Raw genomic sequence first — 15,746 nt, forward strand, 5'->3', positions numbered from 1 at the left:
CCATGCGCTCAGTGCGTGTAACAGGCGTGAGCACTGGCTGTACCAGTGCTCAATTAGAATGAGGAAATCACAGATATGCTGTTCCGAAAAAATGTCGGGCACGCTATATTTTCAGACCGCCCGCTCCCGTTCAAATTACACCAGAGTTACCGAACGCTACCGCATTTTATTTGGAAATTTATTCCCGCGCCGCAAGAAATCTGGTCGGGTCCCGTGGCTCCCGCGGGACAGCCGCGGGAATGCAGACCTCTAACGTAAGCATTCGGCTCGTCGCTGTTGCAGATTTTTCTCTCGCTGTTCTGGCTCACAGCGCTGCAAACACAAAAATAAATATCCCCAAAGGTGTGAAAGGGAGCTAATTAGTAAGAGTATTGTTACTCTCCGCAGGAGTAGTCCAGCAGTAGAAATCAGTCCAATAACAAGGTGTGTAACATCTAGCAGGGTGACAGAAAAACCCAGGGTAACTTCTAAGGACCTCAACGTCTCTCTCACATTGTGTTTTTTAAACATGCTTCCATTTGTCACTTCAGTCTTTACTCTGAAATACAGGAAGAGAAATCATGGCTGAAACAATTTCTCATGAAACCAGGGGTGTGGTCCAACAGTCAGTTTGGTGAGGAAGGTTCCTAACTGAGAGAAGTGACCCAGAAGTATCTGTGTAGCAGCCACAATGAATCCAGATCATGAGCTTTATTAACTGATCAAAGTCTCTTCTTTCATCTTCTGTATCATTCAGTTTGCATTGGTAATGCCCATTATTGTAATGCTTTTTTAAGACCAGCAAAACTTTATTTCACTTTGGGTTAGCTGGGATAAGTGATGGATGGAGGGAATTTTACTTCAGCCACAGAAATCCTAAACAGGAAGGAGGAGCAGAGTTACAGTGGATCACTATCCAGCAGGGAAACAAGGTTTATTTCAATTTCTTGGCCATGAGTGAGATTTACTGAGTGGGCAAATTAGGGAGACGACACCATCAGATCCCGAGCCCTCCATGTGTTAATCAAGAGACTGCTGCTGTGCTACATCCATAAATAATGAATAAATTAGGAGCTAAAGCTGAAAGGACAGTTTATTTGTACCATCTTCACGTGAACACATTCAAGAACATCACAGATGAAGAAACATTAAAAACTTCCACACTACATAAAGCAAGAAAAATAGTTTTTCTTTCAGGTGGTTTCAGAAAAACAGAAACATCAAACATCTCCAAGACTCTCTTTGAAAGAACTAAAAACCTTTGTTCTCATGGTCCAATCATGAGTGAACTCCCCGATGAAGCCTTGTGTGCTAAAACATGTCAGAGTTTTAAAGGTTAAACATGAGTTTCCAAAAACGTTTTGCTGGAGAACAATGAACTATTTGACTGAGTTTCAGTCATTTACAGACGAGCAAATCCAGGACAGAGAAAAAAGGACAAAACTGACTCAGTAAAACAACAGAAAAGAAGATCCCATGTAGATCTGTATTATGTAGAAGTTCAGCCCAGCAACCAGTTCAGTTCAACACAAGTTTAAATGATTCTATCTGAACTCTGTGGAGCCTGATCTCAAGCTTTTTGAGTCTGACACAGAAACCAGAGGATCTTTCTGTGTCTTCAGATTCACTGTGATCCAGTGATGGGAGTGATTTCAGCCCTGAGTGATCACGCTGATGTTTGCACAGAGCAGACAATGAGGTGAATGTTTGGGCACATTGGTAACAGTGAAACAGTTTATTAGTAACGTGGGATCGTTTGTGTGCAGAGTATGATCTGAGCTTCCTGAAGCTCTTGTCACACTGGTCACAGCTGTAGTTTCCTTCCATGTGTCCACGTTCATGAATGTTACGATTACTTGACCGTGAGAACCTTCTCTCACAGTGTCTGCACTTGTGTGGTTTCTCTCCTGTGTGGACTCGTTTGTGTGTTTTAAGCTTCCATGCAGTGGTGAAGGATGACCCACACTGATCACAGAGGTGCTTTTTAACCCCACTGTGAATCAGTTCATGTTGTTTTAAATCACTTGGTGTGGTGAAGCTTCTCCCACATTCTTTGCAGTATTTCAGTTTGTCTCCAGTGTGTCTACGTTGATGTCTTTTTAGGGTCTTTTGCCGACTGAAAGTTTTTCCACAGAGGTCACAATGAAAGTCTTTCCCACCACCACAGTGATGACAGGGTTGAGAACTGGATCCATCTGTGTCGCTCTGCTTCTAAACAAAGACACAAAGACAGTGTAAGTCAGTCCTTCAACATTTGTATCCTGAACGTCGCCTGAAATAAAGAGCATCTCTGCAGACGTCCAACTACATTTGACTGTTTCAGTTAACACACTCCGTTTACTGGGCTGCAATAACTACAATACTACCACCATAATACTACAGTAATACTAAAATCATAACTGAAAGGAAAATCTGAATAATCACTCAGAGCTGCTTTTCCATGCAGTAGAATTGCTAACATGCTAACACAGTTTAATGAGCAGAGTTGTTCCAAACAGTCAGGCTAAAATGACAAGATAACAATATAAATACATACCTCACAGTAGCTGCACTTGTAGACTCTCTTTCTGGTGTGGATCTGTTGGTGTTGTCTCAGGTAATGTGGAGATTTAAAAGTCTTCTCACACAGGTCACATTGATAAGGTCTCTCCTCAGTGTGGGTAAACATGTGTTGTTGTAAGTGTGCGTCTGTTGTAAACTGTTTGCCACACTGTTCACAGCAGTACACATCATGTCTGGTGTGAATGCGTAGGTGTGTATTTCGGCTCCCTCTCCGGCTGAAAGTTTTTCCACAGATGTCACAGCTGTATGCCTTAATTCCAGAGTGGGTAACTAGATGACTCTGTAAGCTGCTACTTTGAGTAAAAGCTCTGCCACACTGATCACAGCTGTACGCTTTAACTCCACTGTGGATGAGTTGGTGTTGTTTTAGGGAACGCTTCAAGGAAAAAGACTTTCCACACTCGTCACAGCTGAACGGTCTCTCTCCAGTGTGGATGACCTGATGCTGTTTTAGTGAAGCCTTCAGAGTAAACTCCATCCCACACTCGTCACAGCTGTATGCCTTAATTCCAGAGTGGGTAACTAGATGCCTCTGTAAGCTGCTACTGCAAGTAAAAGCTCTGCCACACTGATCACAGCTGTACGCTTTAACTCCACTGTGGATGAGTTGGTGTTTTTTTAGGGAATCCTTCAAGGAAAAAGACTTTCCACACAAGTCACAGCTGAACGGTCTCTCTCCAGTGTGGATGACCTGATGCCGTTTTAGTTTAGCCCTCAGAGTAAAACCCTTCCCACACTCGTCACAGGTGTGTTTTTTCTCTCCCTTTCTTCTGTGAGGTTTGTCGGCCTCCTGAGAGCGCTGACTTCTGGCTCCATGTTGGTCCTGCAGTGACAGAGATACAAACAGAGGCAGTGAGTGAAATGCAGTCGTGGAACAAACTCAACCTTCAAACTCCATTAACACTAGTTTTAAACCTGAAGGTGGAGCGTGGCACCAAACACCTTAAAGGTCTCTTATCCCCACCTGCTGGTAGTTCTAACACATTACATCCAACCTGCTGTTAAAGATAATTCATGACTGTTCAAACACTAAAATCATGCACACACACACACACACACACACACACACACACACACACACACACACACACACACACATTATTTTATAATTTAGATTATTTTGTTGTTTCCTATTACATATTTCTATAATTTGTATAAATTTATACAGAATTATTCAGTGATAATAAATCCTATGTTTGTTTATTCTAAAGGAACCCCGTTAGCTTCCACAACAGATGTTGCTCGTCTTCCGTCAAATACTCACATAAAATATTACACAATAAAGTGGATTCAAGATATCCACATAATTTCACTCTTACATCCACAGTGAGGTTTCACAATTGTTCAAATATAAGCAATCAATAATAATAATAATAATAATAATAATAATAATAATATCAATAACATTGAGGCACATTACACAAATTTCAAAAACAAATCATGTCTTACAATATTTACAACAACTAAAAGCTCTGTAAATCGGCTTTTAAGTGTTCATTGAAGTTTTGAATAATTCTCTAATTTTTTAAGGCAACTTATTCCACTTAAAAGTTGCTCTAAATGTAACAGTTTTACAAAACGTTACTTTTAACTCGAGCATTTACTAAATTGCAGCTTGTTAAAAACTGTGTAATATGATGATGTATTTCATCTGGATACTGCAGCTGAGCACAATAAATGTGGTGTGTTTAACAGAATTGCTTTCTTTAGAACTACAAGTAAGCCATAGAATATTTTAGCCTGTACAGGAAGCCAAGAAAGGTTATTATGCATTTTATCAATATTAGTATAGTATGAACATCTTCACACTAATCTGGACGCCTTATTCTGGACTAACTGAAGTCTGTTAAGATCTGTCTTATTAGCTGCTGACCAAATGATTGAACAATACTCCAGATGAGACATTACTAGTGCATTAATGACATCTTTCATAATGAAGAAGTGATACACAAAGAGCATTTCATAGCCATAGCTATGCCTTGTCGGCAGAGTTATGTGACATTAGTGATGTTTGTACTTTCAGCGTTAACTTGGTTTTAAAGCCTTTAAAATATACGCCGTTCAATAGTCGACCTTAATCTGACAGAGAATGTGATGATTTTGTGGATAATTAAAGTCAGTCATATATCCACAAACACAACAAGCTGAAAGTCAGTGATGCTGCTCGGTTTGCAGTCCTGAACATCACGGCACAAGCAGGATTCACTGCACTGTTAATGTTAGCTGTGTTATATTGCTGCCTCTGTTCGGTGGTGTCGAGCCAAACGCACTTTAACGTGTGTTTGAACGAGCTGACGGTTCACTCGTTAAGCTGAAAGAAAGATGCTTTAATCACAGCAGTCACACATGTGTCCACTGCACCATCTGGAACTCTTCTTGTTTACACTCGTAATAACACAAACACTAAATCCTGCTTCTCTGGTGCTGTTGTGTAGCAGTGTGTACACCTGAGACTGTCACCTGTCTGTCTGTCCTGCACTCTTTCTCTGTTTCTTTCTCTCTGATTGTGGAATAAAAGTATTCATTCATTTCATTTCATTCATTTATTTGTTCATTTTCAGGCACAACAAATACCTATATTGAACATAAAATACACAAAACAAAAAACAAAAATTGCCTGAAAAAGGAGTGGGACGAAGAAAACTTATTAAATCCCACCCCTATACTCACTCATCAACAAAAAAAACAATAAACTTCCCGCAGCTACGCCCATCATTGCATACAGACCCATCAACAGCCCCGGGCACATACAAGCATCTAAGCGGCAGCTCGCAAACAACAATTAGAGTCTTCATAACTGAATACAGAATATATAAATTATAAATTGCATTACCACAGGTAACAGGCAGTAATAACTACAAGTAACAAACACACATACATATACATACATATATATCTACACACACAAGTACATATATGTACATACATACGCACACTTTTTTATTTTTTTTTATTTTGGAATCCATACCAGCAATGGTAAGAGGACAGACATTACAGAGCACACTAAAACCCATCATTGAGTATACTGTGACCAGACCAACTGTTTGTAGAGAAATTTAAATCTATGAATATTTTTGCATTGTTTCAATTGTAAACTCAGACTGTTCCAGATTTTCACACCACATACAGACACACAAAAGCCTTTACGGGTTGTTCGAGTTCTGGGTAATTTGAATTCTCCAAAGCCTCTCACATTATAAACCTTTTCTCGAATTTCAAATCTAGTTTGTAAATTTGCCGGTAAAAGTTTAGTAAAAGCTTTATACAAAATTATGGATGTATTGTAATTAACCAGATCCTGGAATTTAAGTAACTTTGCCTGAAGAAAGAATTTGTGAGTATGATCTAGATAACCAGCCTTGTGAATAATACGCAGTGCTCGTTTCTGTACTGTGACTAATGGATTAGTTGTATTTTTATATGTATTTCCCCACACTTCCACACAATATGTAAGATATGGAAGAACCAGAGTACAGTACAGAGTACGAAGTGCATTTTTATCAAGGAATTGTTTCACTTTGTTCAAAACTGCGAGGCTTCTAGAAATTTTGGTTTTTATGTGTCTGACGTGGGGTTTCCATGAAATTTTATTATCAATTACGACTCCCAAAAATTTGTTTTCACTCACATTATCAATTGGTACACCTTCAATGATAATTGGTAATTCTATATTATATTTTAAATTACCAAAAAACATTGCTTTAGTTTTATTTATATTTAATGATAATTTATTTATGTCCATCCATTTTTTTATTAATTGTAGCTCCCTGTTTACGGTCATTACAAGATCAGTATAATCATCGCTACTGAAAAATATGTTGGTGTCATCTGCGAACAGTATGAGTTTAAGTACTTGAGAAACATCAAAAATATCATTTATGTATACATTGAAAAGTTTTGGTCCCAACACTGACCCTTGGGGAACACCACATGTAATACCAAGTTTCTCTGAATGGTAATGCCCTATGCTAACATATTGTTCCCGACCTGTTAGGTAACTTTTTAACCAGTTACCAGCTTTCCCTCGAATACCATATCTTTCCAATTTATCCAGTAAAATTGAGTGATTGATTGTGTCGAAGGCCTTTTTGAGATCAACAAAAATACCAACTGCATATTTATTTTTATCCAGTGTATCAGTAATTTCTTCTACTGCCTCAATTATCGCCATTGAAGTGGTTCTTTGCGTTCTGAAACCATACTGACCAACATTTATTATTTGATGTTTTTCAAGGAATTTTTCTAATCTTGAATTAAAAAGTTTTTCTAGAATTTTTGAGAATTGAGGCAGTAGAGAAATAGGCCTATAATTGGTAAAACTGTGTTTGTCATTACTTTTATATAGTGGTATTACTTTCGCAATTTTCATTTTTTTTGGAAAACAACCGGACTGAAATGATAAATTACAGATATATGTTAAGGGACTAGCAATATTCAGAATAACCTGTTTAACTACAGACATATTTATGTCATGATAATCCATTGAAGACTTACTTTTACATTTTAATGTGATATTTATTACTTCTTGCTCATTTGTAGCTGAGAGGAACAGTGAAAAGGGATTTGATTTTATATTACTGATATTTTCATTTTTATGACACGGGATGTCCGCTGCTAGTTCCGGGCCAACATTTATGAAGAATTTATTGAACCCATCGACAATATTACTCATGTTGTGATTTTCACCATTTGCATCAGTAAAATATTCAGGATATGATGTTCCAGAAGATCCTTGTTTAATTAAGTTGTTTAACACATCCCAAGTTCCTTTTATATTGTTTTTATTTTTATATAATCTTCTTCTATAATAAAGTTGTTTGCTCGTTCTTATAATATCAGTCAATTTATTTCTATATGCTTTATATCTTTGTTCCACTTCTTTTGTTTTTACTTTGATAAACTGTTTATACAGATTGTTTTTCTTTTTGCAAGCATTAATAATTCCTTTTGTGAGCCAAGGACTTTTTATCTTTTTTTTCTTTGTCATGTGTTCGTTTACAGGACAATGTTTATTGTACCACATAGTAAAAATATCTAGAAAATTATCATAAGCCTTGTCCACATCTGACTCTTCATACACCGAACTCCAATCTTGTTGTGCTAAATCAAAATTGAAGGCATGAATTGCTTCTTCATTTATTGTTCGCTTTGCTATCATGATCTTGGTATCTATTTTTTTTAAATCACAGTCACACAAAGTAAAAACTGGTAAGTGGTCAGTTATATCACAGACAAGCAGACCACTATTAATTTGGAAATCCATGACATTAGTAAAAATGTTGTCAATAATAGTGGCGCTATGTGATGTTATTCTGCTTGGCTTTGTTATTGTTGGATATAGTGATAAGCTGTACATCGTGTCAGTAAAGTCATCAATGGCTTTTAACCTTGTTGGATTTAGCAAATCAATGTTAAAATCACCACAGATAAATAGTAATTTTTGGTTCACCGAAGCAACGTTTTTTCTATCCATTCATTAAAAGTGTCAATACTTGAACTGGGTGTCCGATATATACAACTTATTATAACATTTCTCTTTTTTTCATTCATAATCTCAATAGTCAAACATTCCAAAATTCCATCAATAGCCATAGACATAGTTGTTACATTATATTTTATAGAGTTATGAACATATATAGCAACCCCGCCGCCCGCCTTATTTAATCTATTCATGTATGTTAAATCATATCCATTCAAACAAAAATCTATTCCTTTATCGACATTGAACCAAGTTTCAGTGATGGCTATAATACTAAAGGGGCGAGAAAATTGTTGCAAATAGTCCTTAATGAAATCAAAATTAGAGTACATACTTCTGCTGTTAAAGTGAATTAATGAGAGCTTCCCGTCTAGGTTAATTTCTTTTTCATATTGTTCCTGAGTGAAATAATTACAATTTTTAACAAAAGTAGAGAGAAAGTTACTTTCAGAATCTATTTCTGGATCTATTATATTATGCTCCTTATATTCACAATCTAGATCAATTACTTTCTGTTGAAGAACTAATTTCAACGTGTCCATGTCATTTCCTGGTGTAATTGATACATTGGTGTCAGTTATACTTGTCCAGATCCTCCATGTTCCTCACTATCAGTACTTTTCCCTCTTCTGGTGTCCCGCTTAGCTTAATGAAAATCTTACAGTTTGTTACCCATGTATGTTGTATTTTACCGTTCTTCTTCAGTTGCCTTGCCTTCCTCGCGATGTCTGCGTTTTTTCGTGTCAGATGCTCATTAATGAAAACGTCCGTGCCTTTCAGTTTGCGTCCTTGTTTCAGCAGTGCGACCTTGTTCTTCCGATTGACAAATCTCATAATGATGGCCGGCAGTCTGTCACTCCTCCTGGGCAGTGAGTGACATGCTTCTATGTGCTCCAGGTCCATCTCTATCCCCTTGCTTTGGAGGAAGGACGCCACCTGTTGCTCCACCGAGTGGGTCTCCTCGTCGCTGGGCTCCCCGACGTTCCCGGCCACCGCGCGCGCGTACGAGCGCGGCTTGATTTTAATACCGCTGATGACCACGTCGTTCGTACGGGTGTACTGCTCCAGCTCATCCACCCGCCGCTCGAGATCCATGATCCGTCTGTCCTTCTCGGCATTTTGGAGGCGTAGCTGTTTTACCTCCTCCAGAAGCCCCAGAGGCAGCTCCTGCTGTGCCCTGACTGCGGCCACGTCTCCGCACAGCGCTCCGAGGGAGGTTTTAATGTCCTCAACCTCCTCTGGTGTTGGGCCTTTCTTGGGTGGCATACTGAAGCGAGAGCACGAGGCGGCCACCACGAGGGACTCGGAAGCGGAATTTCTGATGATGGCGCCTGGCTAGGCCTGCTGGCTGATGGTGGAGCCTGGCTGTGGCCTGCTGGCTGGGCCTGCTGGCTGGGCCTGCTGGCTGATGGTGGAGCCTGGCTGTGGCCTGCTGGCTGATGGTGGAGTCTGGCTGTGGCCTACTGGCTGATGGTGGAGCCTGGCTGTGGCCTGCAGGCTGATGGTGGAGCCTGGCTGGGCCTGCTGGCTGATGGAGGAGCGTGGCTGTGGCCTGCTGGCTGATGGTGGAGCCTGGCTGTGGCCTGCTGGCTGGGCCTGCTGGCTGATGGTGGAGCCTGGCTGGGCCTGCTGGCTGGGCCTGCTGGCTGATGGTGGAGCCTGGCTGGGCCTGCTGGCTGATGGTGGAGCCTGGCTGTGGCCTGCTGGCGGATGGCCTTGATTCTTTTTAAGTTCAGGGCCTGGCTGCAGGGCTGGGGTCCACACTCTGCTTCATCATCACTCTGGGTTCTCTGCTAGGATGTGTTTATAAGTTACACTTGTGTTTGAATCCTGCAGCTTATCACACATTTGATTTCCATAACTGTCTGTGCTGAATCAGTCTTATTAGGTAATGTTCAAATAATGTGATCATCCCAGTGTTTTCAGTGTGGGAGAAAGTACTCAGAGTACTCAGGGCCTTCAAGTTACACACTATGAAAGGCAGCAACAAGTTTAATGTTCAGAAACCTAAAGTCTGTATCAGCAGCAGAATGGAGCTAAAAATAAATGTTGGTTTCAGTTCTATGAAGCTTTGAGTATTTTGGATCAGTAGCTGCTGTGTTTGTTGCATCATATTGCTGTAACTGTTTATATGCTTTATATATTCTGAGCTAAGCTGATCTATAATCTTACATCATATTCTATAAGGATGTTATGTGTTTGTAGACTTTCTGCCCAGTTTGACCCATTTAGCAGAAGTCAGCCTGTTTAAGGCTCTGATATCTATTCTGTGTGACTTAAAGCAGTTATGACATGGTCTGATTTTCTCACCCAATAAAGGAATATTTCATATATCAGTCTACTCTTCATTCTATCAGACACAGTTATCACAGCTCCTACATTTGCTTTTTACACATATATGTAAGCATTGAGCCACATTTAGTACCAACATATTAAAAGAACAATATTTGTCTCTTATATATGATACATCTGTATACACACTGTCACAGATACTTGTCTGTGAGTGAAGTGATTAATATAATAACTATAATATTGGCCATATTATATTTACATTACCACAGTGAGATGACTTTAGTCTCATGAACAACATCAGCTAATTGTTATTTACAGCTAATCTTAAACGACTGTTCAGCACAGAAATGAAGCCCAACAATCATGTTTCACAGTCCTGTGGTCTCAGCCTCAGATACTCATCAAATCACACAGAGCTCATGTAGAAACAAATGAACTAAATATGTTCTCCTTCATTTCTGTCAAACAAAGCCGTATGAAACGTTTCCAGCTGTTAGTATCATGGTTGCTAGGCAACCTGGGCAGCGCGACGGAGGCTAGACGTCCCATTTCATGAGCCTACGAGCCTCGCACTTCGGCCTTAGCGGTCTTTGAGTACGCGGCCCTTGAGGACTTTAAAGCTGCAGAACCTGAATCGGGATACAGCCATGATGAGCTCCAGCCTCGTGCTCGCCAACATTCTCACCTGAGTTAAGAAGACGATCACTGAAATGGTCTCAGCAGGTCCTTTGATGACAGCAATGAAATGCAGTGGTAAGGCTTTTTGGGGATTAAGTTCGTTTTCATGGCAAAGAAGGACGATGCAGTTCATCTGATCACTCCTCATAACATTCTGGAGTGCAGGCAAAATGCTATTATAAAAACTTAAGCAGCAACTTCTCCAGGTTCCAATATTTATGCAATTCTCAAACCTTTTGGCCACGACTGTATAACCTCTTCTGAAGTTTAGTGGATATTATACATGGTTATGCTCAGGATGTGTCGGCCAGTTTCCACTGGAAACGCCTTTTGGTTAAACTGTCAGCGAGGAATTTGCATTTGCACTGTTACATTTTTATATAACTTTAATGCACATAAACAACAGCTGCTTGTTTCAGTGAAAATACATTGATGGGTTTTTAATAAAGTTGTGCAGCTGTAAAGTATTTTGTCTGGTGTGAATTCTATCGTCAGCTACATGGTTATGGCAAATGTTCAAATGTATATGGTGATAAATATCTTTGGTCACATGGTCCTGCTCTGTCTGTCACCTTCTGTGTTGAGCTCATTGTTTCCTCTGTAGTGGCTGAGCTGAGTCCAAGTAGCTGAAAATGTTCCTCTGCTGCTCCGTCAGACTCTCCTCCTCCTGCTGATCAGCTGGGACACAAAACAGCTCTTTGTTAGGCTCCACACTGCACTGAAGAGTCAAAGTGTCTCATATGTTCATCTGACAAGTAAAAGAACACATTTTTGTTTCCCGAGGTGGGCAACTTGTTGGAAACAAACACAAAAGGTTTGAGCACTGATACCTGCCATTGCTGGCATTGAAAGATGCAACGCCAGCAATGTACAACCAAGATGGCGCCGCGTATGGATGCCCTGGTGCTTCAGTGCGTTACTTTTGTTTTGTTTTTGTGCATTTCTTCTGTGTCTGGGCACTCCTCTGGATACTCTTACACCAGAGAAGAGCTCCTTAACTACAGGACTACAACGCCTGTGGATTTATTTCCAATATTTGTCGCATCTGCGGCAGATTTACTGCAGACTCTGACCAGGAAAGCGAGACGCCGAAAGAGAGGGAAGCGAGCCGGCGCACTCGTGCGTTTGAGGAGACGCGGACTGCGAACTGCTCTTCCTGGGATCTTCCTTTCCAATGTACGATCACTCAGGAATAAGACAGACGAACTGGCCCTGATGAGAAGCATGAACAGAGACTTTGCCTCCTCCTGTGTCTTATGTTTTACGGAGTCGTGGCTCAGTGAGAACATCCCAGACTGCGCGCTTAAGCTGGAGGGCTTCCATCTGCTGCGCGCGGACCGGCAGGCCGCTCTCTCCGGTAAGTCCAAAGGTGGAGGTGTCTGCTTCTACATTAATAGTGGCTGGTGCACAGATGTGACAGTGATTGCTCAGCACTGCTCTTCCTCTCTGGAATATCTTCTTATTCACTGCAAACCGTTTTATTCTCCGCGGGAGTTTGCTTCATTCATCCTGGCCGCTGTTTACATCCCATCCAGACGCGGATGCGCAGGCAGCTCAGTGCGCACTCGCGGAGAAGATTCTCCACATGGAGCGGACATACCCGGACTCTCTCATCATTGCTCTTGGGGACTTTAACAAAGCCAATCTGAGCCATGAGCTTCCGAAATATAAGCAGTATATTAAATGCCCGACCAGAGAGGAGAGGACATTAGACCACTGCTACAGCACGATCAGCGGGGCCTATCGCGCGGTGCCCCGCGCTTCACTCGGACTTTCTGACCACGTCATGATCCACCTAATCCCCGCGTACAGACAGAGGCTGAAGCTCTCCAAACCTGTCGTGAGGACTAAAAAACTGTGGAGCAACGAGGCTGTGGAGGAGCTTCGCACGTGTTTGGAGTCTACAGACTGGGTCACATTGAAGGCTGCTTCTAACAGCTTGGACGAGTTTACGGACACTGTCACCTCCTATATCCACTTCTGTGAGGACAGCATTGTGCCATCACGCACCAGGGTGAGTTATAACAATGACAAACCCTGGTTTACTCCTAAACTCAAAAAGCTGTGGCTGGAAAAGAGAAAGGCGTTCAGAAGCGGAGACAGGGACTGCTACAGAGAGGCCAAGTACAGGTTCACTAAAGAAGTGGACATTGCTAAACATCAGCACTCTGAGAAGATGCAGCAGCAGATCTCAGAGAATGACTCGGCCTCTGTGTGGAAAGGTTTTAGGAATATCACCAACTACAAGCCTAAAACCCCCCACTCCACTGACGACTTGCTCTTAGCCAACACCCTTAACGACTTCTACTGTCGTTTTGACGAGCCATCAGGCAGCCTTCACACCTCCAACGGCCCCAACAATAGAGGCACTTTGGACACTAATTCCCCCACCTCTCCCCCCTCCATAGAGCCATCACCACCTTCAAACTGTTCACCTACAACACCCCCCTCCTCACCCCACACAAAAGAGGATTTCACACCACCTCCTCCCACCACAACTCTTCATATTCATGAAGCAGATGTGAGGAAGCAGTTTAAGAATCTGAATGCTCGGAAAGCTCCCGGCCCAGACGGCGTGTCTCCTGCCACCCTCAGACACTGTGCAAACGAGCTGGCCCCAGTGTTTTCTGGCATTTTCAACTCCTCACTGCAGGCATGTCATGTGCCTGCCTGCTTCAAGTCCTCTACCATAATCCCTGTCCCCAAGAAACCTAGGATCACTGGACTAAATGACTACAGACCTGTGGCTCTGACATCTGTGGTCATGAAGTCATTTGAGCGCCTAGTTTTCTCCCATCTCAAGACCCTCACGGCCCCCCTCCTGGACCCCCTGCAGTTTGCATATAGAGCCAACAGGTCTGTAGACGACGCCATCAACATGGCCCTACACTTCATCCTGCAGCATCTGGACTCCCCAGGAACCTACGCCAGGATCCTGTTTGTGGACTTCAGCTCTGCCTTCAACACCATCCTTCCAGACCATCTCCGAGGCAAGCTTTCCCAGATGAATGTGCCTGATCCCATCTGCCGGTGGATCACTGACTTCCTGACGGACAGGAAGCAGCATATGAGGCTGGGAAAGAATGTCTCGGACTCCCGGACCATCAGCACCGGCTCCCCTCAGGGCTGTGTTCTTTCTCCTCTGCTCTTCTCCCTGTACACCAACTGCTGCACCTCCACCCACCAGTCTGTCAAGCTAATCAAGTTTGCAGATGACACCACCGTTATTGGGCTCATCTCGGACGGGGATGAGTCTGCCTACAGGAGGGAGGTTGAACGTCTGGTGTCCTGGTGCAGCCACAACAACCTGGTGCTGAATGCCCAGAAGACAGTGGAGATTATTGTGGACTTCAGGAAACACACAGCCCACTCCCCCCCCCCATCATCCTGACTGACACCCCCATCACCTCTGTGGACTCATTCCGCTTCCTGGGTACCACCATCACCCAGGACCTGAAGTGGGAGCCCACCATCACCTCCGTCATCAAGAAAGCCCAGCAGAGGATGTACTTCCTGAGGCAGCTGAAGAAATTCAACCTGCCAACACGGACGATGATGCAGTTCTACACTGCAATCATCGAGTCCATCCTCACCTCCTCCATCACCGTGTGGTACGCTGGAGCCACTATCAGGGACAAACAGAGACTGCAGCGTGTTGTGCGCTCTGCTGAGAAGGTGATTGGCTGCAGACTCCCATCTCTGCAGGACCTGTACACCTCCAGGACATTGCGGCGTGCAGCTCGGATCTCAGCTGACCCTTCTCACCCTGGACACAGTCTGTTTGACCTGCTCCCCTCAGGCAGGAGGCTCCGGTCCATTCGCACCAGAACCTCTCGCCATAAGAACAGTTTCTTCCCCTCTGCTGTTGGACACATGAACAATAACCATATGACTGTCCCCGCCACTAACACATGACCCTACGCTGTGTCACTGCATCATTCCATGTTTGGCACTGATCACCACCTGCACTCATGTATATATCTTTCTACGTAGCACTCTTAATTCTTATTCTCATGTATATATCTCATGTATATCTCATGCCCATATCTTTCTACGTAGCACTTTTAATTCTTATTCTTACTTTTATTTTTTCATGTCTATTTAAGTGCTATTTATGACACTATGTTTGCACTGAAGCACCGCAGCAATTTCCTAATGTTGTAAACCTGCTCAACATTTGGCAATAAACCCCTTTCTGATTCTGATTCTGATGTGGATTGTCAAGACTCAAACCAATCATCAAGCAAAGACAACAGGGATCAAATGTACCGCATTTTGATCCGGGACGTACTCTGCATGAAAACAAGCGCTCACTCTTCCTGCTCAACAAATGACAAGGGCGGAGCCTTATACCACGTGATACAGAAGCTGTGCCGTGTGATGCTAAAATTAGCAGGGAAAAAACAACGGAGAGCACGTCAGGGATGACGAGAAAGTGACAGGAGAAAATCCGTCCCGGTCAACCACCCAAACATCAATAACGGGAACCTTATACAGCGCTTCCCTATACACGTCGAACTCCCGCAGGCACAAAGACATTACGGAGGCTATCACTTATCACCTGACCAAAGATATGGCTCCATCAACACTGTGCAAAACGAGGGATTTAGGAAAACGATCAACACCCTAGACAAACGCTACACAGTGCCGTCCCGCAACTATTTTTCTATTGTTGCACTACCTGCTCTGTACACGCAGCGTCGAGCAACGGTGGAGACGGAATTTCAAGCAGGACAACATTTTGCTGCAACAACAA

General features: G+C 42.5%; 2 protein-coding genes across 2 annotated transcripts; both read right to left on the minus strand.

Annotated features, from left to right (window-relative positions):
* Positions 1–871: 871 nt before the first annotated feature.
* On the minus strand, positions 872–12,398 carry LOC147337080 (uncharacterized). Its single transcript, XM_086287711.1, has 3 exons — positions 11,563–12,398; positions 2,516–3,364; positions 872–2,190 (listed from the first exon to the last, which is right to left on the minus strand). Exons 1-3 carry the CDS (start codon positions 11,578–11,580, stop codon positions 1,498–1,500), a joined length of 1,560 nt encoding a protein of 519 aa, XP_086143837.1. The 5' UTR covers positions 11,581–12,398; the 3' UTR covers positions 872–1,497.
* On the minus strand, positions 5,786–9,848 carry LOC147337081 (uncharacterized). The gene has a single exon (XM_086285726.1). The coding sequence runs from the start codon at positions 9,284–9,286 to the stop codon at positions 8,594–8,596; it is 693 nt and encodes a 230-aa protein (XP_086141852.1). The 5' UTR covers positions 9,287–9,848; the 3' UTR covers positions 5,786–8,593.
* Positions 12,399–15,746: the final 3,348 nt, after the last annotated feature.

The sequence above is a fragment of the Aulonocara sp. 'chitande type north' Nkhata Bay genome, linkage group LG3, assembly GCF_057382095.1.
Source record: "Aulonocara sp. 'chitande type north' Nkhata Bay isolate Kocher_YH1m ecotype deep benthic linkage group LG3, A_spYH_male_GT1.1, whole genome shotgun sequence".
NCBI lineage: Eukaryota > Metazoa > Chordata > Actinopteri > Cichliformes > Cichlidae > Aulonocara > Aulonocara sp. 'chitande type north' Nkhata Bay.